This window comes from Ambystoma mexicanum, chromosome 1p (genome assembly GCF_040938575.1).
Source record: "Ambystoma mexicanum isolate Mex_15411 chromosome 1p, UKY_AmexF1_1, whole genome shotgun sequence".
NCBI classification, from domain to species: Eukaryota; Metazoa; Chordata; class Amphibia; order Caudata; family Ambystomatidae; genus Ambystoma; species Ambystoma mexicanum.
The window spans coordinates 121,711,368-121,738,901 of NC_090921.1; the positions used below are offsets into that span (position 1 = coordinate 121,711,368).

A 27,534-nucleotide genomic window follows, 5' to 3' on the forward strand; every position below is an offset into this window, starting at 1 on the left:
ATTACATCTCTTGTCACTTATCTTCTTATGGTATATGGTTTTTCTTCATATTCACATATGCCTATTTTGTAACTTCTATCACATCTTCATTCTTTAGAGGTCCATACATAGAGTTCAGTACGTCTACATATCTTCGCTTCTTCACTTCACATCTGTCGAACTTTACTTATACTTATTCTATGTCCAGTGGTGTCTGCAGGCTCATGTCTACCGTATCAGTTTGGGGATGCATTGGATATGGTTGTCTGAGCGCATAACATCTCTAATGTCTCCAATGTGGTATTGGGATGATACCAGGTGTCATGCACAGTGTTTTCTTTCTGTTTTTCCAGTATGACAGAGGAGAGGAATTGGGCTCTATAAATGACGTGTGCGTCTGCCTCTCTACACTGCTCTACTCCTTCCACCCTCTGCTGTTATTCACTGTTCCCCACCTTCTGCTCTACTCCTTCCAGCCCCTGTTGTTCTTCTCTGTTCTCCACCTGCTGCAATAACCCTTCCATCCCTTGGTGTTATTCACTGTTCCCCACCTTCTGCTCTACTCCTTCCAGCTCCTGTTGTTCTTCTCTGTTCTCCACCTGCTGCAATACCCCTTCCATCCCTTGGTGTTCTTCTCTGTTCTCCACCTACTGCTCTACTCCTTCCACCCCCTGCTGTTCGTTTTTGTTTTCCACCTGCTGTTCTACTCCTTCCGCCCCCTGCTTTTCTTCTCTGTTCTCCACCTGCTGCTCTACTCCTTCCACCCCCTGCTGTTCTTCTCGGTTCGCCACCTGCTGTTTACTCCTTCCACTGCCTGCTTTTTTTTCTGTTCTCCACATGCTGCTCTACAATGAATGTTGGACCTGCCGCAGTCAGTACGCTATAATAGACTTTATGGTGCACTGACTGGCTAATGAGACTATACATCTGCCCATCAAATCAAGCGTCATGATGAGGATTGAGAGTCAGGACATCAATAACACAATTCTAGGTGACGGTCGTAAAGGCCCCTAACAGAGGCATATAAAGGGACACCATTGTGTTCTTAAAACCATTACCCCATTGTAAGGCAGGATTTTTTATAGTGTGAACTTACTCACTTTTAAGGACGCCAATTTTTGCAGCCAAATCACAGCGAGATTAAATGCGTTGCCCAGGATCATACACTTTGGTTAAGCAGTGTAGCCAGGATTTAAACCCACTCTGCAATTTAGACACTTGACCCCATACTTTCTGAGTTGTAATTGGTAAAAGTATTTAAGTTTTGGCTTTCAAAGACTACAAGAATACTGTTTTATAGTGTTTACTTACAAAATACAAAAATCACATAATAAAGTAACCTGATGATATATAAATCCTATTAGAAGCCTTTTAAGACAAAAGCATAGCACTTGGCTTTAATTTAATGTCTTAAATAGCAAACCATAAGACCCAGAATGTGAAATAATTAAAGTGTAAAAAAATATTTATATCATTGTACTTTTAGCACTTTAAGACACAAACTAAATTCAATTGTGCATTAATACCACTTTGATATAAAAATTGTTAGTGATACAACCCAAAAATCTGCTAACTTTTCCCTCCAACCCAAAGATTAGAGCAAACATAAACCCAGTCGAAAAGTACCCAGAATTTGACATAAGTTGTTTTTTTACTGTGCAGAAAAGAAGTCTGGATGCTTCAATTCAAAGCAGGGGAAAGCACCTGTCATGGGGACATTGTAAGGGGTTAACATGTAAGTATCTGGTGGCCACCCTCTTACACATAATTCATAAAAGTGCCAAACATTTAACAGTGGTATTTCCACCATCAAATTGAGGGTGCAAATGGATAAAAAAACACATGTAAGCACACTAAGTGGTATTTTTGTAATACCACCTATGGTGTACCAGCAATACCACTAACGTAACCTTTGGGACATAGGTAAAGCTATATTTGGGAGGTTTTTGCCAATGCATCCAGTGTTACTGGTAATTACCATCAGCAGGATTTCTAACAAAAATCTGCCCAGGCTGTTCAGAGGCCTTAAGTCATTGTTTTGGCAAATACAATCTTCCCTATTTCAACTCTCCTTCAACCAGAGAGATATCGGAATCAAAGAGAATGACACATATGTCCCATAAATATAATTGGTCTGGATATTTTATGTGATGAGTATTAATGCTTAATGCACTTGCATTAAAAGCTGTGATACTGTTCTACTCTTATTGGCACATGATTAGAGCTTGACTTTTATAAATGCTATTTACAAAACTACCCTACTGAATAATGCTCAAAAGCCATTTATCTTCTGCTATGATCACCAGAAATGACCAAGCAGTCTGTACTGCTCCAATTGTTATGTTCAATGGGTATCAATAAGTGTGGACTACTCTGAAACACTTTGACATCTTTGACCCTAAAAATGCAACATAGTTTGGCCCTGTGTTGTAGAAAAATTGATTACAAAACTGTAGGACAATCGCTCTAAATTCCCAAAGCAGAAACTGTAATCTGTTTTCTTGTATGAGAAATTGAATAACTATTTGTATTCCTTAGCTCTGGATAGCTTAATAGTCTGTAAAACAAGTTTGTCCATTTATTGTTCCATTCTTTGTATTGTGATTATTACGGAACTATATTGTTTTATGGGTCATCATTCTAAAATAAACAGAATACAGGTTATGCGAGGGTAAAATAGCTCTGTGGATTGGGTTCCTGAAGAAGAGGCAAGTTTGGAAACATGTCAAATAAATATTCAGCATTGAATTTAGTACTGATGACCCTTATTTTTCAGGGACATGAAATAGATTTCATTTTCTGCAGCATGCTATGAAACATAAAACTGGTCAGGACCACAGTATCAGTATGTATTATTATCAAACTTCACCTTCAAACTCCCTTTCAATTCAGTCTTAAGTCTTACATCGCCTAATACGATAATTTTTCTTATGGGATTTAATATCATTCCCTACAGGATCACTCTATGGGCCTCATTACGAGGCGGGCGGTAAGGGATTACCGGCACCGCTAAGGGCACCAGTGCCGGTAATCCCTTACCGCCCTACTACGAGTTCCCTTTGTGGGTCCTCCCTTAACGCCTGGTTTTTCCAGGCGTTAAGGACGGGACCCGCAAAGGGACTCTGGAGCTAATAACGGTACCACAATTTGCGGTACCGTTATTAGAGCCTTCCCCATTCCCATTGAGCCCTATGGCGGTAGCTCCATGGCTACCTCCAACCTCGTAATGAGGCCCCATATCTTTGCAAAAGCCCAGTACATAGAGGTGATCTATAACCTTCCCACGCACTGATCCACGGGCCACAGTGCACGATTTACCATGCACGTAATTCAAACTGACCCTCAAAGATTATAAGAAGCAGATCTTTTTACTAGTCACCTCCATCCCTTCTGCCAACCTATCACCCGGCCTTTGACTTGGACACCCGACTTAGGCACTGCAGCATCCTATGTAAATTTAATCTGCAACCTAGTAGTGCACCCTAAGGACTGGCTTTCCCTCCCAACAGCAAACCAACCAAGTAGTACCAGCTCACTCTACTGTGCAACATCAACCCTCATCTCACCACCTGCCTATTGGCATCTTTCATCAAGGACGTTATTCTCTTCTGCTCGAATATGTCCACTCTGTATTGAATACATGCAGACAACAGCAGCTGAACTTGATGTTATTGTACAAGTACATCCCTCTCACGCCCTACTCCAGCTCTGAAGAATCTACACAGTTTCAGGTTCATTCCTGGTGCTTCTTCAAAACCCTACTGCCTCCACCAGAGATCAATGTACATTGACTGGGCAGCCCCACCTCACAAAGCTTCAACCCACCACAGACCTGCAATTCACAAGCTCATTGGTCCATGACATGCCAAGAATCCACAAACTGCAATTTGATTGTCAACGTTTCACTGTAGAAATCTGGAATTCTACACCTGCACATACACATGAAGAAGAAACCCACTTCAACTTGCAAAATAACTAAGTCTCACCTGGTTCAGCTTGAATTCTGAATAGCCAGTATGTGCCCATTTCTCTTTCAGCACACCAATGCCCCTTATGTCTTCTTCACCTGATCGCCCACTGACTTGTCCTGCGTGCTTTGAAGCCATCATGATCAACCTCTTTAAAATTTAGAAATCAATGAGTAGATAACATTCAAGTCTCGCTGAATCATCTATAAGGCAGTAGCCCTCAAGTCATCCAGCTATCTTGTGGAGAAACTCAGCATCTCTGCCAGACGGCGTACCACAAAAAGCCAGGACACGTGCAGAATTGAAATCCGCTGCTGCCAAAAGGAAAGGACCATAAAACAAGCCTTCTCTGAATACGGCCCACGACTATGGAACCTCCTACCCATCAGCATCAGACCTGCCCCGACGCTTCTACAATTCAGAAAAGAACTAAAGACCCACCTCTTCAAGGAGTCTGTCCTCCTCAACACCTAGGCCATCACGTCACCCCCGTGCCACCTGACTCGCTAGATGCCGTCCGCCCTGTCACCCTGTACAGCTGTACCCCTCCTCTGTGCCCCTCTGTATCCTACCCCCACTGTATATCGGTTCTGTTGTTACCTCTGAAAAGCGCTCTGTTATGCATCTGTACTGTTGTATATCTCGGTAAAGCGTTCTGTTGCTTCTCGAAGCTTGGTCCATTCTCAATAAATACAATAATAATAATAATAATAATAATAATAATCAAAACCTCTTGGTAGATAACGCTGGCATCTTCCCATGGTACAGGTAACCTTGTATATCTCCTTTGTGTTCCCGATCCTCTTACTGCATGGGGCTGCAAAAGCTTGTGTGTCTTGGCACACCATATCCCTATCTCGTTATCTTGGCTGCGGGGAGCCATCATATGCTGTGGACCATGCGACCAAACTGGTTCTGAGGTAACGCCTCGTTGACTGACCAAGAAGTAGAAGATGTTTTCAGACCCCTTGCCAAAAGAACAATTTTACACTGCACTCCTATTTTTAAAGAAAACACTAAAACCTATGGAAATGAGTGAGAGGTCAAAAGAATGATGAAGGAACTGAAGGAGCAGGTGCAGGTGAGAAACACAGATCCCTTGCCACCAAATGAGGCTCATTTGGCTACCACCGAGTTGTTCTTTCTTACCGTTACTTGAAAGCTTCCGCAAATCACACTTCATCTGATCTACAGTGTTTTGAAGATTCATCAGGCCATGCTGGACCGTCTCTGAAAAACAAGAAGGTGTGCACAGTTTCTATTTGTATTGCTTGTCGTGCTTTGACAGTTACTGGTCTGGCTCTAGCGGACATATTGTTTGAGCGGCCATTTTATTTTGCGTCAACGCAAGGAAGCCTGTATAGGCTCTAGCATGGACTGAATATAATGTCTGCCAGAGGAATAGAAGATGGATTGTCAAATAAGTAGGTACGGTAAGGCTATTTGATCTCCTGTCTAAGCTTCCTTCCATTCCTCCAGCAGTATCCTAATCACCATTGCAAGACAATAAAAATACCAAACTCACTTGGGCCTAATTATGAGACTTAACAGCGTCCTTTACTGATTGTGCTTACTTTGCCGGACTTTCTTACCGGGCAGCTCTCATTGTAGGCCTCATCATTGCTGCAAACACTCATTCCGCAATGTAGCCTGAGGATCAAGATACACAATGGGCCTGATTCATGGAATTTGTAGCGCGGTGCAAAGCCACTTTGCACTGCCAACACACACCCTGATTCACAGAGTCGTGCAGTGTATATCTGCAGTACAAAACTACAAAAGCACTCTTTGCACCGTGCTAAATGGGGCTAATTCACAGTGCAAAGAGTACTTTTGCAGCGTAAAGTGACTTTGCACAGCAAAAATACACTGTGCATCGCTCTGTGAATCAGGGTGTCTGTTGGCAGTGCAAAGTCACAAAGAATTCCATGAATCAGGCAATGTGTCCTTTTTTCCCTGTGCAAGTCTCCTTACATTTCTGGCCGCCTGTGTTGAAATTGTTGCTGGCAACCATTTTTTTTAATTTTATTGTGGTACAGCCTGACCTACCTTGATTGTCCGCCTACCAGGCACCACAAGCAAAATTCAGTCTCAAATCAAACACACAGACTCTGGGCTGCATTATAAGTTGGCCAGTGAGGTAATAACATGCCGGTAATAATGTTTATCGGCAGGTTAGTTGGCCAGTGGGGTGCCTAATTTACCTCCAGCAAAGGTAAGTCAATCGCCTTACAGGCAAAAACAGCCTGTTTTGCTGGCACCTGTATTTCCGGTGCTGGTAATAGAGGCAAATCCTCCCCCATGGCGTGCAAGGGGACTCCATGGAATGTTGACTTCCCTCCCTTACTGCCACTTGTACCTCCCCCTGACCAAGTGGCGGTAACAGTAAATCTCTTTGCTGGTATACTGGCTGGATTTTACACCTGGATACCGGCAAACGTAGAATGAGGCCCCTTGTTCCTAGTGAGTGGGATTCAGATGGGGTCATGTATTGACATGGGTACCGCAGAGCAATTGGTAAAGTTTGCAAGACCCATTTGTGAATAGTGTCTGGAATTAAAGCTTACATTAAATGAACTCTTGAGAGAAAGCACAGGAAGAATTTTGCGGGCGTGGATTGTTTCATTGTTTGAGTGGCTGCAACTTTGTGATTGTGGCCTGGATTCCCTCAAAACCCACTATGAGGGATACCAGGGCAGAAAAGCTCAGAGTGGGTTCCCCTGGAGTATACTACAACACATCAAACACAAAATCCCACTCAAAAAACAACTATAGTGTATTGATTTGCAATGTTTTATTCATACTTAATTCTCGTACCATTAATCGGTTGTTCTTCATATAGAAAACTCTTTTTGCATTACACTGGATGATATGGGCTAATACATTCCACAAACTGAATTTGACAACATTAAAAACATACACAGTATCCTAAAGTGGCCACTAAGCATCACATTCATTCTCAAACATACCTAAAGTGCTTGTAAGTTCTTAAAATGCAGTAGTGCAATACAGTACAAACAAATGAGTTTTCAATTCAAATATAAATAACACCCTCAACTAAAGGATGAGGTGTGTTTAGCATTGATAAAAAGTCTGCCAACATGTTTCGTTCTATACGGAAAAGTGATCCGCAGAACTTCATCAGGGGCTAGTTATAACGTCACCAGAGTAATGCTGAGGGCATGTATATCCATCTATGCCATCCAATACCTTTCAAAGGAATGCACAATGTCCACTAAATTATTGCAGTTTGTGCTGACTGTCTATTCCCTCCCCATCTCCAAATCTTGATAAAAGGTAAGGGTATGCTTCCCTAGCTGGTGGCATTTAGGATTGAGTTACATACAAGAAGAAGAAGCTAGCCTGAAAAAGAATCCAGAAGACGATCTGACTGCTTCTGAATGATTCGACATCCTTCCAAGGACCTTCCTGCTGACAAAGCTCCATCCCAGTGCTGGCTGTACAAGAACGTCTGTTGCCATAGCGAGAACAGTCCTTGTGTTCTCTGCCCCTGACCTGACCTGACTTGACAAGGTGTAAACAAGTTGTTAAGAACGTCCATTGCCATACACAGAGCACTCGTAGTGTTCTCCTCCCCTGACCTAGCTTGACAAGGTGTAAACATGTTTTCAAAAAACTTCTGTGTCCATACAGAGAGGAGTTGTGGTGTTCTCTACCCCTGACCTGGCTTGACAAGTTGTAAACAAGTTGTCAAGACCTTCTGTTGCCATACAGAGAGTAGTCGTGGTGTTCTCTGCTCCTGACCTGACTTGACAAGGTGTAAACAAGTTGACAAGAACTTCCTTTGCCATACAGAGAGCAGTTGTGGTGTACTGTTCCCCTGACCTGACCAGAGGCGTAGCCAGGATTGTCTAGCAAATGGGGCCTGATGCTAATGTAGTTGGGCCCACTGCACCAACAAAAATATCTGCAAATTCCCATACAGCGCTGCTGAGTGGGCATTTACAGATTTTGGGTGGGCCTTGCCCCTCAGGCCCTACCCTGCCTACGCCTCTGGACCTGACTTGACAAGGTGAAACAAGCTGTCAGGAACATGGTACCATACAGAGAGCAGTCACAGTCTTGCCTCTCCCTGTCCTGGCTTGACAAGGTGTAAACAAGTTGTCAAGAACTTCCTTTGCCTGAGAGAGAGCCGTCGCAGTGTTGTCTCCCCCTGTCCTGGCTTGATAAGGTGTAAACAATTTGTCAAGAACCCGTTATCATACAGAGAGCTGTCGTGGGGTTCTCTTCCCCCTGACCTAGCTTGACATGGTGAAAACACGTTGCCAAAACCCATTACCATACAGAGAGCAGTCGTGGTGTTCTCTCCCCCTACCTGGCTTGACCAGATATAAACACGTTGTCAAGAACCTGTTACCATATAGAGAGCAATCGTATTGTTGTTTCCCCCTGTCCTGGCTTGACAAGGTGTAAACAAGTTGTCAAGAAACCGTCACCATACAGAGAGCAGTTGTGGTGTTCTCGGCCCCTGAACCTGACTTGACAAGGTGAAAACAAGTTGTCAAGAACTTCTGTTCTCATGTTGCGCTATTGCTCAAATTGAACCAACTCAACACAAACCAGCTAGAGCCCTAGACATTGACTACACAACTGACAAAGTCTGAGACCTATGCCTGCTAAAGACCTAGGAAAATAGAATCCTGGAGAAATCCAAAGTGACATTGGCTTCCTCCGGAGCATATCTCCTACCTCAACTCCTGATCAGTCTGCAAATTTCCCCTGCAGAGCTGCACCTCCAACAAACAATACACCCACGCTGCACCCCAACAACAGCATTTTCTTCTTCTGCAACCTAGCTTCTTCAGTGGCTCCATACCTGTACTGCTTGATTGGACAGTCATCGCCAGCTGCACCAGAACTGCTGCTGAAGAACCGGAACATGGGAACTGCCACTGTGCATATCTCACCTTCACAGGACAAGAGTGTTATCTAGTAATGGTCGGAAAATGCAGCAGACGCCCAACTGTGAGGTTCTTAACACTCAACGTAGCCTCATGAGGCACAATAGGGGGTTCAAAGCAAATTCTTAAATGTAGCATTTAGACTTCACTTACTCCTGATGGGACATGATGCACAAGGGTCAATATCCTGCAAAGACAATCAGAAGCCTGTCCTTCTATCACGCTATTTCCTTTTGGAGACTAAGCGCTAGTTGTGGTTAGCAAATGCTTCTTGTGCCACCCCCCTCCTCCAGCCATCAATTCCATCAGGCTTTACTTCTCAACATTCAGAAGCTGATGGTGGTTGGGGCAATGGAGCAGGTTCTAACAGACATCGAGAGACAGCGTTCTAATCTCACGTCTTCCTTTACCATTCCTGAATTCCATAGGAGTGAGTCTTTCAAATGGGAAATCCTGGGTGTGGGAAACCAGAAGGTGTCTCACCGCTAGTACCCGGGGATCTCCCTCAGGTGGCCAGGGCACGGCCATCACCTTTGGATCCAGACCCTGGGGGTGGACCAGTGAAGGAGGATCACCGGGTGAGGGGTGTTCAGGGGGTTGGAAGAGAGACACACGATGGCGATACGCGGTGTCCCTCTGCCGTAACAGCTTTACCCCATCCTACCAGGTAGGATACGTGGGAACTTTACCACCCCCCTTTCCCCTCACTAACACTTTCACATGGACAACCTGCTTGGGGGAAAACAGACTCACACCTAAGCAGTGTACCTGACATGTCCTGCTACTATGGTCAGGTGAAGTCAGGCAATTACTAACAATAACTCACACCTGACTTCCATTAAACTTCCCCACATAGATAAAAGGCAGAGCACAAGAGCACACTTTGAGCGAGGCAAAGCACACCAAGGAACAGCAGTTTCGAGTCGGCAGTTGAACAAAGGTAAAAAGACAGGAAAACAAGAAGGGTTTGCAAGGAGGGAAATATCCTTGACGTTTTCGTAAAGAAACCATTACTTTCCAGAAACCTTGGAATCAGAAAGCATAAGGCCTGGAAACCAGACTGAAGACTCCTGCACTGTGTGTCGGAGATACCGAAGGCCCTCCCACGTAACCACCAAGGTGGGGCAGAGCGGCAACCGCGGGTGTACCGTCCATGGCTCCAAAAACAGAGAAGCATTAGAGATCAACACAGCTACTGAGTTGGGGAGACCGATGGAAGACTGGTCTGTGTTGAAGTCAAGGTTGCAAGCAGCAACATTGTATAATGAGCTCTGGAATGAACGTTGTAAAATGCGTGTGATGAAAGACGAGAGTAAAGATAAAATGCTGATGAATGTTTGAACTTGAGAAGGAAAGTTGCAATACCATTGACAGAGTGGTCCGGCACTGTGAATGTGCTCAATCCAAGCTCTCTGTAAGGTTTCCCGCCAAGAGAAACGAAAGTGGAAGATTGTAAGAACATTGTGTGAAGTGAATCAAAGTGGTCCTGCGACGGTTTAAGCAAAACCCATCGCAAATTTGAAAGTCTTTGATTTTGGTAAAAAGAGGATGCAAGCCCGAACGAGGGAAGTCGATGGTCCGAAGGAGGGAGACCAAATGTAAACATTGGGATATCAAGAGGATCCAAGCCCGAACGAGGGAAATTCAGGATCCGAGCCTGAACGTGGGAGATCCATGGTCTGAGTCCGAATGAGGGAGACTAAGTGTGAACATTGTGATAAAAAGGGGGTCCACACCCGAAGGAGGGAGACCCTGATGAACATTATAAGTGAGAACTTGTACTTGTGAAAATCCTAATTGGAATGGAACTTTGATATTTGTTTGTTACGACAGGCCCTCTGCAGTAAGAGATGGTTAATGGAAAAGAGGTTTTGGCAGAAGGGCCTTAGATCTGTTTTTTGAACTGTTTCCTCGTGGCCAAAAACCAGAGTGTGTGAAGCTCAATGTGCTGCCTTACCCTGTGCTGAAAACGCGGGCAAGGGAAGCCACCTGCTCAACTATCCTGACATATTATTTCTTGAACACTTTCCTTTTTGCATACATTATTGTCCCACACCCTTTTGTATTTAGAAGTAAGGATTGGCAATAGGTTTATTAGTAAAGGCCCTTTTATTTAGACTGAGACTCGACTGGGGTTGGTTATTATTATTTGATGGTCGTAGATTGCTTCTATCCTTAGAGTTAGGTTAGATAGGTGTTCAACAAACCCATTGAAGGTCAAGAAACACCCTTGAACTGTGATAACTTGTGCCTGTCCTCAGTGCTTGATAACATGCTTTCCTTACTTGGGGCAATCCTCTCTGCATTGAACAGGGAGACTTGCACTGCCCCGTTGACCTCAGAGATGGACACTTTAATATACTCACCTGGGAGATGCACTAAAAGGTTGTGGGCCTGATTCGTGGAACATTTTCCTATGGGTTTGCGCCATTTTAAACACTTCCATGAATCAGGCCCTTTATGGTTTGCCGTAAGCAGAGTTCCTGAGAGCAAACCACAAAAACAGTACAAGATGCTTTCCTTTGGTCCAAAAGTGCCTCAACTCGTCACAGAGGTGATGGCGTTGGTAGCATTTACTGTCAGACATGGGGAACCAGGCTACTAGTTAGTGAGATTGTTAGGCAGAAACCTGTGCAGTTCCCTCTGGGACCACTGCAAAAGATTTAGGACTACAGGTGTTTGGCAGTAAACCCACTTGGTAGCAGTCTGTACCACACAGATTCACTTGGTAGCTGTGGCTGAGCAGTCAGACTTCCCTCAAGAAGAGTTAGGCAGTATTCAGAGTATTCACAATAGGTCAAGAGCACACAATAGAACAAGTAAACACTGACCAGGACTTGGTGTAAAAGAGATATAATTATTTATTTAAAACCACATCTAGAAAAACACACAGGCACTAATAATAAGCAATTCAAAAACACGGTCACTAAAAGATATACACTCTCTTAAAAGAATATTAGACAAGTCTTAAGTAAAGCCCCACTTATTTCCAGACAGCGGTGAGCGCTTAACGTAGATGGCACTCTAATAATTCATTTTAAAAAGGGAGAGAAAAGCAGAGAATAAATTGAAACAGATCCCAACACTTTTTCACGAACACAACAAGAGAGGAAGGCAAAGTAACACCGTGAATTTAGAGTCAGTAGGTCGGATCCGCTTTAAGAGGATCAAAACGAAATGTGTCCAAGGTCACACGGTTGCAGTGCACAAAAGTCTTGTAACGGTAAAGGAGTTGGACCAAAGAAAGGGACCAGTTAGAGGGTCAAGGCGGCCAGCCCAGTCCAGAAGGTTAAGGAGTTATTATTACCTTGTAGCAATCTTTAGAAAGGGAGGCCTGGCGGACACGGTACCTTAAAGTGGTGAGAACGCTCCAGCGGGGGCAGTTGTTCCTGGCAGCGGGTGCAAGTCGGTGCTTCGTCCGGGGGAAGAGAGGATCTCGTCGTGGAGGAAGACAGGAGTCCGTTGTACTGCCAAGGAAGAAACCAGCCGTGGAATTTCTCAGGTACAAGGAGCGGTCCGGTGATTCGCGGTTCAGTGGTGAGTGGGTATCCGGCTGCCGGGGTGCTTGGCATGGACAGTTCGACCACAAACCGGGCTGGGATGCGAAGAAAGAAAGGAAAACTGGTTGTGCCCACCAGTCAGGGGAAGAAGCCTCTCCAGCCGGGAGATCTTCTCTGTCGTCGGGAAGTGGTGAGTCGGTTCTGCAGGGCTCCACCGATGGTGTCGTCGTGGTAGGTCGGCTCAGCTTCTCCCTCGTCGGATTCTCAGGTCCTGTGGCGACTTCTGAAGTTCCAGTCCCCAAAGCCCTGCTTTTATGCAGAAAACCCCCATTCACTCAGCCTAGCTGTCACTCAAACATGCTAAGTGGTGAGCCGGCCGGCTCACCACTTGGGCCAATCACACAAGAGTGCGACTTGAGTTACCAAGGTAACTCGGTCATGGGTGCCTAAACACCCTCCCACACCCCCTGTGGTACCCAGACAGAGTGGCACCACTTTTGGAGGCTTCTGTGGAGAAGCCCGCCAAATAAAGTGGAACAAAGGGCTCGACTTGGGGTGGAGTCACAGAAGAGAACACAAACGCCATTTTAGAATCGAGTCTTGGCAAAAAATACCAACCGGAGAATTAATATTAATTAAATAAACCGGCGGTATGTTCGAGGCTATGAGAATTAAATAATTAAAGTTGGTAGCCTTGAACAATGGGAAAATCCCATAGGAAAATATTTGCGGTCGAATATAAAAAGTAGTTTCCACTGCCACCAGCCAAAACTCGATCGGGGGGATGGAGACGTGCCCCCTCGACTAACAGACCCCGGGGAAATTGAATTGCCCCGACCAGTACGTCCACAATATGATGGTTTGTACTGGTTTCTGTTAATAATTTGGGACTAGTAAAGCCAAGGGTGACTTTACATGCCCTGGGAGACAGTAGGCAGTCCCAGGGTATGGAGTCTATGGTGGGGGGTCACTATGACACCCCTGTGTTACTGCACGGAGGGTGCTGTGTAACACACATAGGAAAAACACATGAGACCCTATGGAGTAAAGGACCCCATAGCCCATAAAACACATTACCAGTCAAAGGAATACCATTAATCATGTCCAAGAGTGGGAGGAAAAGATTCTCACTCTTGGCAGGAGGAAAAAAACAAACTCCAGAAATCCAGCAAAGCTGCTGGGGGACTCACTAGGTTAGGAAATTCAGCCTAAAGAGAGAATTCTCCCTAACAGAGATCACCTACCTTTAGAAGATCTTGATCCCTCTCTGCCTAGTACAAAAACTCCTTTTTTTAAAAAATCAGTTTCCAGAAGTCTTCTCTGATCTGGTAGAACTAAGCTCTTAGGAGGCATTTTAAGGAGTCAAAATGGTGACTTGGAGGATGTGTTTTTCTGGTGGCTCTCATCTGAGCACAATGGACCAGTGAGCAGCTTTCTCTCCATGGCAACTGTACATATTTTCAGACGTTCAAAGCTGTTTCTACATCATACCCTACCATTAATTTCAACTGCGTATGAGGAAGCAGTCTCCCTTCACTCCGTCCTTTCCCAGTTCCTCAAGAGGTTTGCAGAAGCAAGACTTCTGCAGGGCGCCGAGGTCCTTTTTAGATTGTCCAAAGACAAGCGAAAGCGAAAGAAGTTTACCAAAAGGTTGTAATTTACAAGTTGCAGTATTAATTTGTCAGAATGGTTGTGCATCAAAAGTATTGCCAGAAGGGTGTTTCTGCTCATGAAAACCCTCTTGGTGATTCATAGGGAAATAAACTCCATTTCCCAGAATGCAATGTCAGTCCTCTCATCTCCTGCCAAGGCTTCAGGGCCAGGATTCTCTTTCTCTCTCAATGTCACAGCGTGCACATGTATGGGATTTGTAAGTTGGCTGCATTGGCTGCTCCTCAAGCCTTTTTGTCAGGTGCGTGGGTGTTCCGGATTCCGCCCCCCCCCTGAAATGTGTCAGCTGGCCTTGGCTCTCAACCCCCACCCCTCTCAACAATCAGAATTCATTCCCATTCCATTCGCCTGGAGGTAGCTGCTGAGCACAGTGTACTCCCCAACCCCAGAACTGTTCCACCCAGCAGCACCATTGCTAATATCCCCGAGGTCTGTAAAGAAAGCAATTAAGAACAGGTGAACTGGGCTTAGGGTTACAGCTGGTCTGTTGGGCGACTCTTGATGCTTACAAATAGGTGCAACAAATTCTCGTTTTCCCAGAATAATCAGTATTGTTGTCGCAGATCACTGGACTGACGGTAAGCCACAGGTAAAGCCGTCTAATATATGAACAAATAACATGCAACCGCATGAGAGTCCAGGAAATTGCGCCTGCGCAATTTCCTGGACTGTAAAGAAAGCAAGCTGCTCAGGTTTGGGAAGCTGCCAGGGTGCACGGGTGACGGCACATGGCCCCGGCACAGCACACTTGCACGGTTGCTCTTTGAAGACTTTTTCTGTTGCCAGGACATTTCATCACCCTGGAGGAATGAAGATAATAGCCAACAGTGTGAGTCACTAGGGTTAATCATTTGCACTCCACCTCATTCCTATAAGCCAGTGGTGGCCACATGCCATTCCGCATCGTGGTCATTTTCTCCCTCACCCGTGCTGCTGTTCCCTTTCCATTCTTGCCACCCACTCGCATTCCTACACTTGCGCCTCGCATCGTGACACCAGAAATGATTCACAGCTATTTGGACAGGTACACTTCTAGGTCTAGGTCTAGGACGGGGCCAAACTGTGATGACATCAGACCTGGAGATTAAGCGCCTAGATACCTCTGGGTTTTGCACGCTATATAAATGATCAAATAAATAAACCTCTAACTGCCCAGCCTTACCCCACAGAAGATGGACATACCTATGGATTTGTCGGCCTCGAGTTTCTTTAGCGCTGCCTCCATGGTGTTTAACTTCTCTTGCATACTGCCCTCTGAAAGAATAACAAATACACAATTTAGTACTAGGCCCACCACAAATCCCCTTCCTGTGAGATTAGTGAGTGAATAGTGACGTACAAATGAACACCAAATGTTCATCAGGGATTGCCTCTCCTGAAAGCTCCGCCTTCACCACCAAGAATAGAGAATTCAGTGCCTGGAAATTGTTGACTGGCTTTAATATAACACCTGGAAGAGACACGATAGGACCAACAGGAAAAGCCCTCATGATAGAGACATTTGCACCGGGATGAAACCTTCTAGGGTCAATATAAACGCTCTCTCCCAATATTGCCAGCCCATGAAGATGATACAGAAATAAGCCGGGATACACGGGTACGTATCATACTCCATGTCAGTGGAAGATAGCCGTAGGCACGGTCACCCACACGCAATCACCTGCATTCGTACGCCACTTCGCACAAGACATCTGCCATTAGAATGCAGCTAAGTCCCACGACAGACGTTCACTTGGTTCCATGTCATTTCATCGCGGGATGACACAACGATGGGTTTTTCTCCATGGATATTTCAACACGAAAAGTCATCGTCTTTTTTAAAAACAAATCCCTCCATCCCCTTTAATTATTTAACTTTTCCCGAACACCCACACCCCAACCTATATATATTTTTAACCCCCATACAAAACTCGAGGAGTTTTCACGTTGAAATGACAACAGAGAAAAACCCAGCGTCCTTTCATCCCGCGATGAATGGACGTTGTACCGTTCAGTCTAGCTGGACACATAATCAGTCTCCTGGAGTCACATACTCTCTGTACCGCCTTTCAGCACCCATCCACAATCCAGATCGACATGGGTAGCTAGCAGGGACTTGGCAAACACTACCTATCTTTTGATTGGCTAAAATGCAAATACCCATTCTAAACTCCTCTGATGAATCTCCCATACTTCGGCCCCCTCAGGGCGTTCACCTACAGCACTCTGAGGCCATACCAATGGAATACAGACGTATTTATAACAAGGCCAACTAGACCCTGGCCTAGGGCAGCAGATTGCCACAGGAGTAGCATATTATAGAAGTTTGTTTTTTTAAACATAAAGTTAATTTAGTTCTTTTACTCTCCTGCTGCCCCTCAACGGCGTGATTTGAAGCTGCAAGCAGTCATTGCACTCTGACAGCTGCAGCATTTGCTGGCCAAAACTGTCTATATTCTTGATATTTACAAAAAATGTATTGTTAGGGTGACTTTTCTTTATTAAAAATAAAGGAAATGCGTACCAAGCCCAGCGTGCATTAGGTATTTAGTGATTCAGTCATCCAACTCTCGCAGACATATAAGTCAGATAGAAAGCTCTTTGATCATTCTTAAATTCCCCAAATGCTCTTTAATATGCAAAACTGCCAGAACCTCACTGGTCTTATTGGTGCCACTTCCCATTATCATTGCAGTTCTTTCTAATCAGCACACGCATGCACTGTGTTAAGCAGTCACTTTTATTTTCAAATATGCATGGTAATGTTATGGTGAATTGTAATTTTTATTTATATTGCGCCTCTATACAGGCAAGTGTTTCAAAGCGCTCAAGCTTCCATCACTTGCCTTTTTTAGACCGTTGCAAAAATGAGGGCTATGCCTCTAGAAAAGTAAAGGTTAACAACGAGGCATCATTTTACAATATTAAATATTAAATGCCTGGCTATGCTTAGGTCAAGAACAGAGATCCCACAGATGGGCACTAAAATGATGTTCAGAAGCAAGCATCACTTTCCCTCCCCGGCCCCACATTCCAAAGGCCTGTGGCCTCCCAAAAGCTGGAAGCATGACATAGATCATAGAGAAGTTAAAATGTCGAAGAGTAAATCTAAATTCATAAGTGCATCAAGAAGCTTGTGAAATGATACCCAAAGCCAGAGAAGTGTGAGAGAGAAAAAATACTGTGTGCCAAAGGTGCACACGGTTTCACAGCTGTAAGGAAGAATGCTCTCTGGTGTCCAATCAAGATACCCGCTCTGCCATCTTTGCAGAAGCTGCCCAGTGCTAAGCAGGCAAATGCCATCCCTGCTTGGTGTATCATGTGCCTTCGATGACATCCAGCTGCACGCACAGTACTACCAGGAGAGCAACTGCAGAGTATGCCACACAATGCATAACAGTTACGTTTATGAGTAACCTTTACATGAATTAGATTTGAAATAAAGGGTAGGACTTTTACTGTGAAACAGTATCTCAAATGAAAGCAAGAAATCTATATCTGTAAACCACAAATCTCAAATATTTTGTACAGTCCAAACATCTGTAAGGAGTTAAACATTTTAAATTGTTACAAGCGCAAGCTGGTAATACCCATCGCCTAAACCACACCCACAAAGGTTATGTTTTTCTGGAATGTCCAACCTTTTACTCAGGTTTACTCTTGGGGTGCAGGGTATTTTGGACAATGGCACAAACAGCTGATAGACTCAGTATGTACCACTTCATTTCATTCATAAAAACCTGCCTGGACTGTGCAACTGGTTCTACGTTATTACAACAATGTAAATTACTTTGGGGTAATTTACGTTGTCGCAATCACTTTGACATTTATTATTGCATTTTTATTTTGAAAGGATTTGGGGTGCAACCCTCCCCCCCACAAAATCCCCTTTCCCCTTCCCTACCACCCTGCCCAAAGCCGCCAAACCTCCATTCTACCCCTTAACCCTAAAAAACATGTACACATTTTCAAAGTAATTCAAAGTGTTTGCAATGAAGTAAATTACCACAAAGGAATTTACTTCATCGAAACAATGGGAGGCAGCACAGCTACGAGGATTGCTGTTGCTTCCCGCCCATGAATGTCAAGGGTCCCCCATATACATTACTCTACCGTGAGAATGCACAGCCAAAGATTCCAAAAACCTTCTCCAACTGTCTTTGTTCTACTGAGGTGTTTATATCCAGAGAGAGTTTACAAATGTCACTTGTGCTCTTTTAATGGCGTTCCAGCCCAAGGGATTGGAGGTACATGAGCTGCAGCAGCTGGTACCTTGCCTTTTTTCATTTTGCCCGATGCCAACACCAGAGCTGTAACCATGAGAAGGGGGCTGCGTTCTTCTCATTGAACATATTAATAAGATGCGCCTGTACAACTTGCTTATATTTCATGCGTGAACTTTTAAAAGACTGCATGTAGACATGTAGCTATGTTGCTTGTAGCATTTGTATTACAGCCCAGTCTAGGTGCTTCTCATGGAGTGACAGCAGGCAACTCACGAGAAACCAGATATTAGCATTGAAACCAAAATTCCTTGTTCCAACCTTCCCTCACTTGTGTCCAGTTGGCAGACAGCTTATGTTGTGATCGCTTCCTCTAAAATATTGCTTTCTGACCTAACCGAAAGTAGACAATTACCTTGTGACCCAAAACCTATTCAACCAAGGCCCTGTCACTAGGATTCAACTGCGGGTGCAGGCGCTGAACCAAAGGAAGAATGCTGACATACCCACACGCAATTCTGCCCACAATGTCAATCGGGGTTGGCTCTAAGTACAAATTCAGAGTCAATCACCATTGAAAACCCACAGTGGATCACCTGTGGGCTCATGGCCATACCTCAGCACCCGCACACGAGGCCCACAAGTCACTCGACCACGGTCTACCCACTTAACCTTTTAATGGCATGGGTTTTCCCCCCCAGTGCCAAGGCCTTTTTTAGTGATTTTGGAATTTCGCCATTCAATGCCTTCTAACGTTTTCTGTTTCATTAACCCCTTAAGTGCCAAGGACAAGAAACCTCGACCTTGGCACTTATACATGGGAGCTCCAAAAGGTTTTACACATTCTTAATTGCATGTAAATGCACCGTCATTAGGGCAGCGCCCTCACACATGATAGTCATAGCACCGAGCCATGGGCACGTCACAGAGGATGCCTCCTTCTTGATCGACCGCAGGAAGGGTGCATCAGTAATTTCACCCACTGTGTTTTACTCTTAGCTGCCCCACTGCCATTCTGCCCCACTGCCATTCTGCCCCACTGCAATTATGCCCCACTTCGATTCTGCCCCACTGCGATTTTACTCCCGGGTGTTCCGCTGTCACTGGATCCCATTGCGGTTGGCTCCTAGGTATATCACTGGGACTCTTTCTCACTGTGATTTGATCCTGGGAGTGCCTACTGTGATGTTCCCCCTGGAGTGATCACACTCCACTTTCTAGTACAGAGGGTTGCCTGCTCCCACATGTCTCCCCTCAGGCTCCCCGTCTTCCACAATGTTATTTATGTTCAGTCGCTCCACACTGTCTATTGCCAGGGATGCCAGTGACTTCTCCACAAAATGACCATACCCCAAAGGCACCACTACCAGGACGTCGCTACGGCCCGATCTCATGGATGCATCATATGTAATGTAAAGTGTTCTTGTGTAGACTTCATTGGCTTTCTGCACCTTGCCCAGCATGAAAGAGGGCCAGGAAGGGGATGTTAATGGGATGGGGGGTTGGAAGATGCAAATCCTGTAGTAATGATGCATGTAGGCCGGAGTACCCGAGTCCAGCGTGTCATCAGGATCATGGGTGGTTAGTTGCAGTTGCGTTTCTCCATTGATATTGTATGTTTGAGGAAGATTGCTGCTTTATGTAAGGGTGGATTGTGTGACTAGGGCAACACAACACTAATGAACAGAAGCGGTGCATGGAACTAATCTTGGAATGATATGAGGCGAATTGAGTTGGAGGAACTGGAGGATGATTTTACCGAATATAGATGGAGGAGTCTGAATGGGTAGTGTAAGGGGGGGCTGGAAGGGAATACGTTGGATACCCAAGAAAATATGGGCCCCATAATGCAGTACTCCCCTGGTAAGGTGGGTCCACTGGCAATCGCATCAGCATATCCAACAGCCCTGCCTGAGATCCTGCACCATCTCTGCCCCAAGTGATTTCGGGCTTTGATTCAGAACCAGGGGCACAGGTGGTTACACTGAGAACGCGAAAGGATTTGAAGCAGTATGTTCATAAATGGATCGTATGCAAAGAGCTGAGGTAGCTGGTGATTTGGAGTGGTGGCTGAGGTCTTCTAGGTCCATTTAAAAGGGAGGGTTCACGATCAACAAGGCCAAGATACAGGCAGGAAAGAGCAAGGTCTCCCCGGACCTGGACATTTCAGCAGAGGAGAAAGGAGTGCGGGAGGAGAAGCTGAGGGAGATCAGCGAGTTGGCCTACTACTTATGTGAGGCTCGGCCAAGGTTGAGGGTAAATTAGCTTCACTTTCACCACTGTCTCTTCAGAGCTTGCCGCTCTACTGTATGGCCTTCTGAGAGCCAAAGAGCTGGGCTGGGATCAAGAGCAGCGACAACATTGAAAGCAGTCCTGGTGAATGCCCTGCACCATTGCCAAGCCTGCCCCCCAAATCCCATTTCACAATTCTCCTATGACTACCGACCAAACCAGGAGTTGAAATATACCAGGTATGGTAAGGCGGCCTTCACTGGGATATTCAGAAGTATGTGGAGTGGATGTTGAAAGGGTTTGAATGCATCTTGGCAGTTAAAGCAAAGGCGTGGGGCACCCACGGACCGCTAGGAAAAGGGCAATACGTTTGTAGATTACTTGTCAGATGGAACCAAAAAGGATAAGCCAGAGTGTTGGTTGAATGAGGTGAGGCAGGCAGAGATGTCCAGAACAGCAGTGATTCTGAGAAGCCGGGCACCGACAGTGCACAGGTGAGGCTCAGATGAGCGATTTCAAGCCAGTGTCCGTCAGAAGCATAAAGCTAAGACATGAAAGTATATTGGGTTTGGACACCATTTCTACGTTGGAGGAGTGCGGGGACAGTCAAAGTCAAAGCAGCAGATTTCGGCAGCCCTTCTGATGGAGCAAATAGGCAGGGAGAGGTATCACATGGCTTACCCCTGCACATATGAGGCCTAGCATGTTGAGGGATGCACATGACCAGTCGGGGCCCCTGGAAAGAGCCCTCTGGCCCCTGGAAAGAGCCCCCTGGTAGTTCCACAAGCTAATGTGGTGTTCTGGACAGGCTTTAACAGAGGGATCTACCATGTTGGCAGTAATGAAATATGTTTCACTATCAGAGGGTGCAGCTGCTGGAAAAACCAACTCCATAAGAGCCCTGGTGTACAATATAGATGAAGTTTGTAGGGCCACTTGCTTGGACTCCTAAGGGCAATGGTTACATTTTGGTTGACATAGACACCTCTGGCAGATAGGCTGGAGGCTTTCCCCGCTATGAATTGTACTTCACTGACCTTCAGCAAGTGCCGTAAGAATGATGATGCCCCTTGATCGGGATCACCCGATTGATGATGGCAGACAATTGCCCACACTTCACAGGACATGTGAACAGAAACCTCGGTTTCATGTCAGAGATTGATCAGCAGTTTCATATGCCCACCTAAGACAACAAACAGCTGGCAAGGTAGAATGCTTCAATGGAGAGATTAGAACGGGTGTCGCCAAAACGATTGATATCCCGGATGGCCAATAGAACACAAATCTCCCTATCATTTCAATCAATCAAACAATCAACATTTATATAGCGAGCAAACCTTCACCAGTGGCATTAGTGTGCTAAGAAAAGATCAGTCTTTAGGTTTGATTTAAAAATATTCAAATCTTGAATTTTACACAAGTAAAAGGAAGAGAATTTCATAACCTTGGATCTGCCACAGAAAAATGCATGTCTGCCACATCGCTGCAGACGGTAAGTAGGGACTTTAAGCAGAAAACGAGAGGCAGATCAGAGAGATCTGCCAGGACAATAGGGAGTACGCTTTTCAAGCACAATTGCTGCCAATTTACCGCCAAACTTGTAATCAGGCCACATTCTAGAATTCATATAATCGGAAATGAAAAATACAAACAAATAACAATGCCCATCACGCACAATTAATTTTGAACGTATCTGGTGGGGGGGGGAATGGTTTTATTTTCCTCAGCAAGTGCATCCAAAAAAAAAATATGGTCTCCCCCATTTATTTATTTATTTATTTATTTATTTATTTGGGATTTGGTTTATCAAAACCATTCACAGCTCACCACTCATACATAAATATAATCCTAAAAACCTTTAACAGACGGTGGTCACTAGCTCGGATCTTATGTATATTCAGGCTTTTGCATTTAGCTCTCATATCACTAGTCACAAATATATAATCCAGAGTTGAGAATTTATTTCCCATCTGACTAGTGTAGTGTGGCGGATTATCACCTTCAATACACCCATTTAAAGGGTGTAAACCCCAATCCACCAGATTTTCCGTAATATACTTGCCCCGTTATCTCAACTTCATCCAGGCCTCGGAGCTGTTAAGGTACGTGTCTCTGGGATGCTGCGTACCTCTTTGCTTGGTTGAAGGTCTTGGATTGGCTGCCAGACTGTCTGTTGATACTCAGATGATTTTGTAACACAGGAAACGGGCCCAGCCTCAACCCGGGATGGGAACCGGGTTGGAGCTGAACCTGCTCCCAACGTCACGAGATGCTAGCCCCTGATTTGCGTGACGTCAGGACAGTGCAAGCACTGGCAGGGGTAGCAATCACAGTTCCAGAAGTTGAAGGAGGTGTCTCTGAATGGATATCCCAGCGCAGATCTTGGTGGATGCCGGTGTGTGGAATTGCAGGTCCGGAGACTCCTTGGTAACCAGGCAGACAGGCAAGGAGAGAGGCACTAAGAGACAGGCTGACCGGAAGAGGCACTGGGAAGGGAATAATACTCAGGTACAAGGAAGCAGAGTGGGAAGGTAGTGAACCAGGAGAACCAACCCAAGCAGCAGGGGAGAAGAAACCCTACACAGGGAGGAGAGCAAGGAAGTAGGGGCAGCTACCCAGGAGCAGGACCAGCCCAAGAGCAGGTCCCCAGGGAAGCAAGGCAGAAGCAGGCACAGGAGCGTAAATCAGGACGGCACGATTTGAGTCAGACTGCTGCCTCCTTTTATAGGACTATCAGCACCTGGGAGGATTGACACGCAAGCCGGACCGTTCCCAGGCGCTGGCATCCTGAGAATGAGGCTTGAAGCGCAAGCTTCACTGGCTCCGAGTGTCCAATGCACCGCGCATGCGCGGAGCGAGGAACACGGTCCCCCACGCACGCGCTGGGGAAAAGAGCCGTGAAACCCGGAAGCAACCCGGTGAGCAGAACCCCAAGCGCGGAAGCACAGATAAACGCGCCAAGCGAAGACAGGCCGGGTGTGGATAGACAACCCCAGTCTCTGGGTAAGTGGTGTGAAACTATGACCCCTCCCAGAAAGACCCGGGCCCCAGGTTTCCAAGGGAATTGTAGAAAGAACTCTCGCACTACGCGGGGAGTATGAACATTACAGGAGGGCTCCCACGTCCGGTCACAAGCCGGGACCCCTTCCAATCAACCAAGAATTGAAGGACACCTCGAGATACACGAGAGTCACATATCTCCTGTACCTCAAACTCCGGAACCCCATGCACCTGAACAGAAGCTGGACGGGGGCAAGAACGTCCAAATCTGTCAACCACAAAAGGCTTCAGGAGGGAAACATGAAAGACCGGGTGAATTCGCCAGGTAGGAGGGAGCTGTAGACGGTAAGCCACTGCAGACAAATGTTTCAGGATCCTAAAGGGACCAAAATAGCGAGGAGCCAGTTTGACACGAAGATTTTGTACAGGTAAGTTTCTGGAGGATAACCAAACCTGGTCTCCCACCTGGAAATCAGGTTCAGGGGTCCGAGCCTTGTCTGCCTGCATCTTCATGCGCTCCCGTGTCGCCGCCAGGATTTCACGTGCCAACTCTTGTTGCTTCTAGATGGTGGTAACCAACTGATCGGCAGACGAAACTGCGCTGGTTAACACAGGACGAAAAGGCATCATCTTGGGATGTGGAGCTGTCGAACAAAAAAACGGGCTAAGACCGATGGAGGCATGGACGGTCTTGTTGTAAGAAGCTTCTGCTGGATCCAGATGTCTAATCCAGGTGGATTGAGTAGCGCTTGCGTAACTTCTCAGATAGTCCTCTAAGGTATGATTTGTCCTTTCAGTCTGGCCATTGGTGTGCGTATGATAGCCTGAACTTAAAGCTCTGTGAATGCCTAAATGATTACATAATTGACTCCAAAAGGAAGAAAGCAACTGGGATCCCCGATCAGAAATGATCTTTTCTGGTGGTCCATGAAGCCGGTATACATCGTGCAGAAAGGCTGAAGCCATCTGGGTTGCAGTGGGAATCTTGTGGAAAGGAATGAAGTGAGCTGTCTTCGTAAAACAATCTACTACGACCATTGTACAAGTATGTCCTTCCGAAGGTGGTACATCGACGATGAAATCAGTGGCAATGGTGTGCCATGGATAAGGAGGCATTTCAGTAGTTCGCAGCAACCCCAAGGGCCTTCTCCTGGGGGCATTGGTCTGGGCGCAGACAGGACAGCTCTCTACGTATGATGTTATGTCTCTTGCCCAACCAGGCCACCAGAACTGTCTGGATACCAGTTCCTGAGTGGCTTTGACACCCCGATGACCACTGATCATGGAGTCATGAAATCCATGGAGGATATTAGTACGTAGTGCTCCCTTGGGAATATACAGCTTGTTTTGGAAGAAGAGTAAACCATTGCGTTCGCTGACAAATGCACGCTTGAGAAGGTTTGAGCGTTCTGGATCTAACGAGGTTCCTTTCAGTATGGTCCAGAGATGTGGAGTCAATGTAGACAAAATTCTTGGGTGAGATCAACGGCTCTTCAGTCTTCGTCTCTTCCTCTTCTTTATTCAAAGAGCGGGACAAAGCGTCAGCTTTTAAATTGGATGTGCTGCGGATGTATGTTATGTGAAAGTCATAGTGAGAAAAGAAGAAGGCCCATCTAGCCTACCGAGCAGTTCGGCACAGTAAGGACCCCAGGTACTGTAGGTTACGATGGTCTGTGCAAACCTCTACAGAAAAAGCGTCTCCCAAGTAGATGATGTCTCCATTCCTCAATGCCGTCTTTATGGCCAACAACTCTCTTTCAATTACCGCATAGTTCTTTTCGCTAGAAGAAAGCTTGTGGGAAAAGTAGGCTACTGGATGTTCAACGGATGACTCAGGGTCCTTTTGCAAGAGGACGGCCCCAACGGCATAATCAGAAGCGTCAGCCTCGACGATATAGGGCAACTCGTTGCGTGGGTGACGTAGTATGGGAGCCGTGCTGAATGCGGTCTTCAAGGCTTCAAAAGCCAAAGAGGCCTCTGAGTCCCAAACAAATGACACCTTGTTGCTGGTCAATCTTGTGAGAGGAGCTGCAACATGAGAAAAGCTGGGAATAAAGCGCCTGCAGAAGTTTGCGAAACCCAGAAATCGCTGAAGAGATTTCACATCGTGAGGCTGTTTCCAATTACGGATTGCTTGTACCTTTCTGGAGTCCATCTGAATACCAGAGCTGTTGATCATGTAACCTAGGAATTCCATGTTTTCCTGATGGAAGAGACATTTTTTGGCCTTGGCGAATAACTGATTTTGGGATAGTCGATGAAGCACTTCACGAACATGCTTGATATGTTCTTCAAGGGTACTGGAAAAGATCAGTATGTCATCCAAGTACACCCATACTGTGATGCCAATCAAATCACCAAAAATGCTATCCATCAGGCGTTGGAAGACGGCTGGAGCGTTGCATAAGCTGAACGGCATCACTCTACATTTATAGTGCCCAAAGGGTATCTTGAAAGCTGTTTTCCATTCATCACCCTGCTTGATTCTGACCAAATGGTTGGCTCCATGAAGATCAAGCTTGGTAAATATCGGAGCTGTATGAAGGGTTTCCAGGATACTTCAAATTAAAGTCAATGGATACCGGTCTTTAAGAGTGATGTCGTTTAGTTGTCGATAATAAATACAAGGACGTAAGGATCCTTCTTTCTTCTTAACGAAAAACAATGGGTAACCTGCTGGAGATTTGAAAGGTACAATATAGCCTTTCAGGACAATAGTCCAGATATTCCCGTAATACTTGTTTTTCAGTCTGCGTCAAGGTGTATACCTTCCCATGTGGAATCACAGCTCCAGAGACCAAGTCTATAGCACAGTCGAAAGAGCGATGTGGTGGCAAAGATATGTTATCAGGTTCAGAAAAAACGTGTAGAAAATCAGTATAAGCTTGCAGAATCTGGGATACTGAACCTAGGACTGATCGACTGCTGCTGGATTAAAAAAAGATTGAGATCCTGGAACCATTCGCTGAGTCAGACATTCCACAATGCTTCTGACAGAACGGAGAAGCAAACGTCAGGGTACAATTTTCCCAGTTAATTGATGGATTATGACACAAGAGCCAAGGCAAACCCAAAACCACCTGATACTTTGGAGATCTAATCATGTCAAAAGCAATCTGTTCCTTATGTTCCGCAACCTGAAGATTTACTCCCATTGAGTGCAAGCAAATGGGGCCCGAGGATAAAGATGTCCCATCGATGACCTCCACAGGTATTACAGTACTTCTGGGAAACAATGGTACTGCATTAGCAACAGCGAATCCTTCATCAATATAGTTTCCTGAAGCACCGCAATCCAATAGGGCTGGAACAACCAGGGATTTTCCTCGCCAGCTTAAAGTGATCTTAAGCACCATCAGAACAGCTGGTTGCATAGGGTGATGTACTGAACAGGAAATTGAAGGATCTGGAAGTAGAAAAGGACCTGTCGTTGCCCTTACTATACACGACAGGTCCTCTAGTTTCCTGCCTTTTTAGGAGGTCTTAAAGGACAGGTACCCAAATAGGGAAACATTATCCCAGGATGCCACATTGGCTAAATTATTTCCATCTCCTCCACTATTCGCCTACAACAAAAGTAGATCGTTGAAAGATAATTTGATCAAATCTGACGTCAGCCAGAGATACAGTACAACAAAAGAAATATACAGAGGGACTATACCATGCAACAATTGTAGTTCCTGCAACAATGTGATGAAAGGCAAGTTGATTAAACATCCTCACACCGGTCAGAGCATTTTACTGAAACGCACCTCAACTTGTGACACTAAGAATGTCATATATGGCATAAAATGCCCATGCGGACTATATTATATTGGATTAACAACCAGAAAAGCAAAAACCCGTTGGGGTGAACACAAATCCAATATTCGGCATCATTCATTGAAATCTCCAGTAGCACAACACTTGGATGCTGCCAAGCACTCTATCACACAAATACAGTTTGTCATTCTCGAACATGTAAAATTACCCAAAAGAGGAGGTAACATCACCAAGTTGTTACAACAGAGGGAAATATTCTGGATCGAGAGACTTGATACAATGAACCCCAGAGGGATAA

General features: G+C 45.4%; 1 protein-coding gene across 1 annotated transcript in view; it reads right to left on the reverse strand.

The window, feature by feature from the left end:
- The window catches only part of LOC138566986 (asialoglycoprotein receptor 1-like), a 475,397-nt gene that overhangs the window by 136,466 nt on the left and 311,397 nt on the right, over nucleotides 1-27,534 (reverse strand). Inside the window, exons 7-8 of the mRNA XM_069644787.1 lie at nucleotides 15,223-15,294; nucleotides 5,097-5,177 (exon numbers count right to left, since the gene is read on the reverse strand). Coding sequence (XP_069500888.1) covers nucleotides 5,097-5,177; nucleotides 15,223-15,294 — 153 coding nt within the window. The remainder of the gene's footprint in view (nucleotides 1-5,096; nucleotides 5,178-15,222; nucleotides 15,295-27,534) is intronic.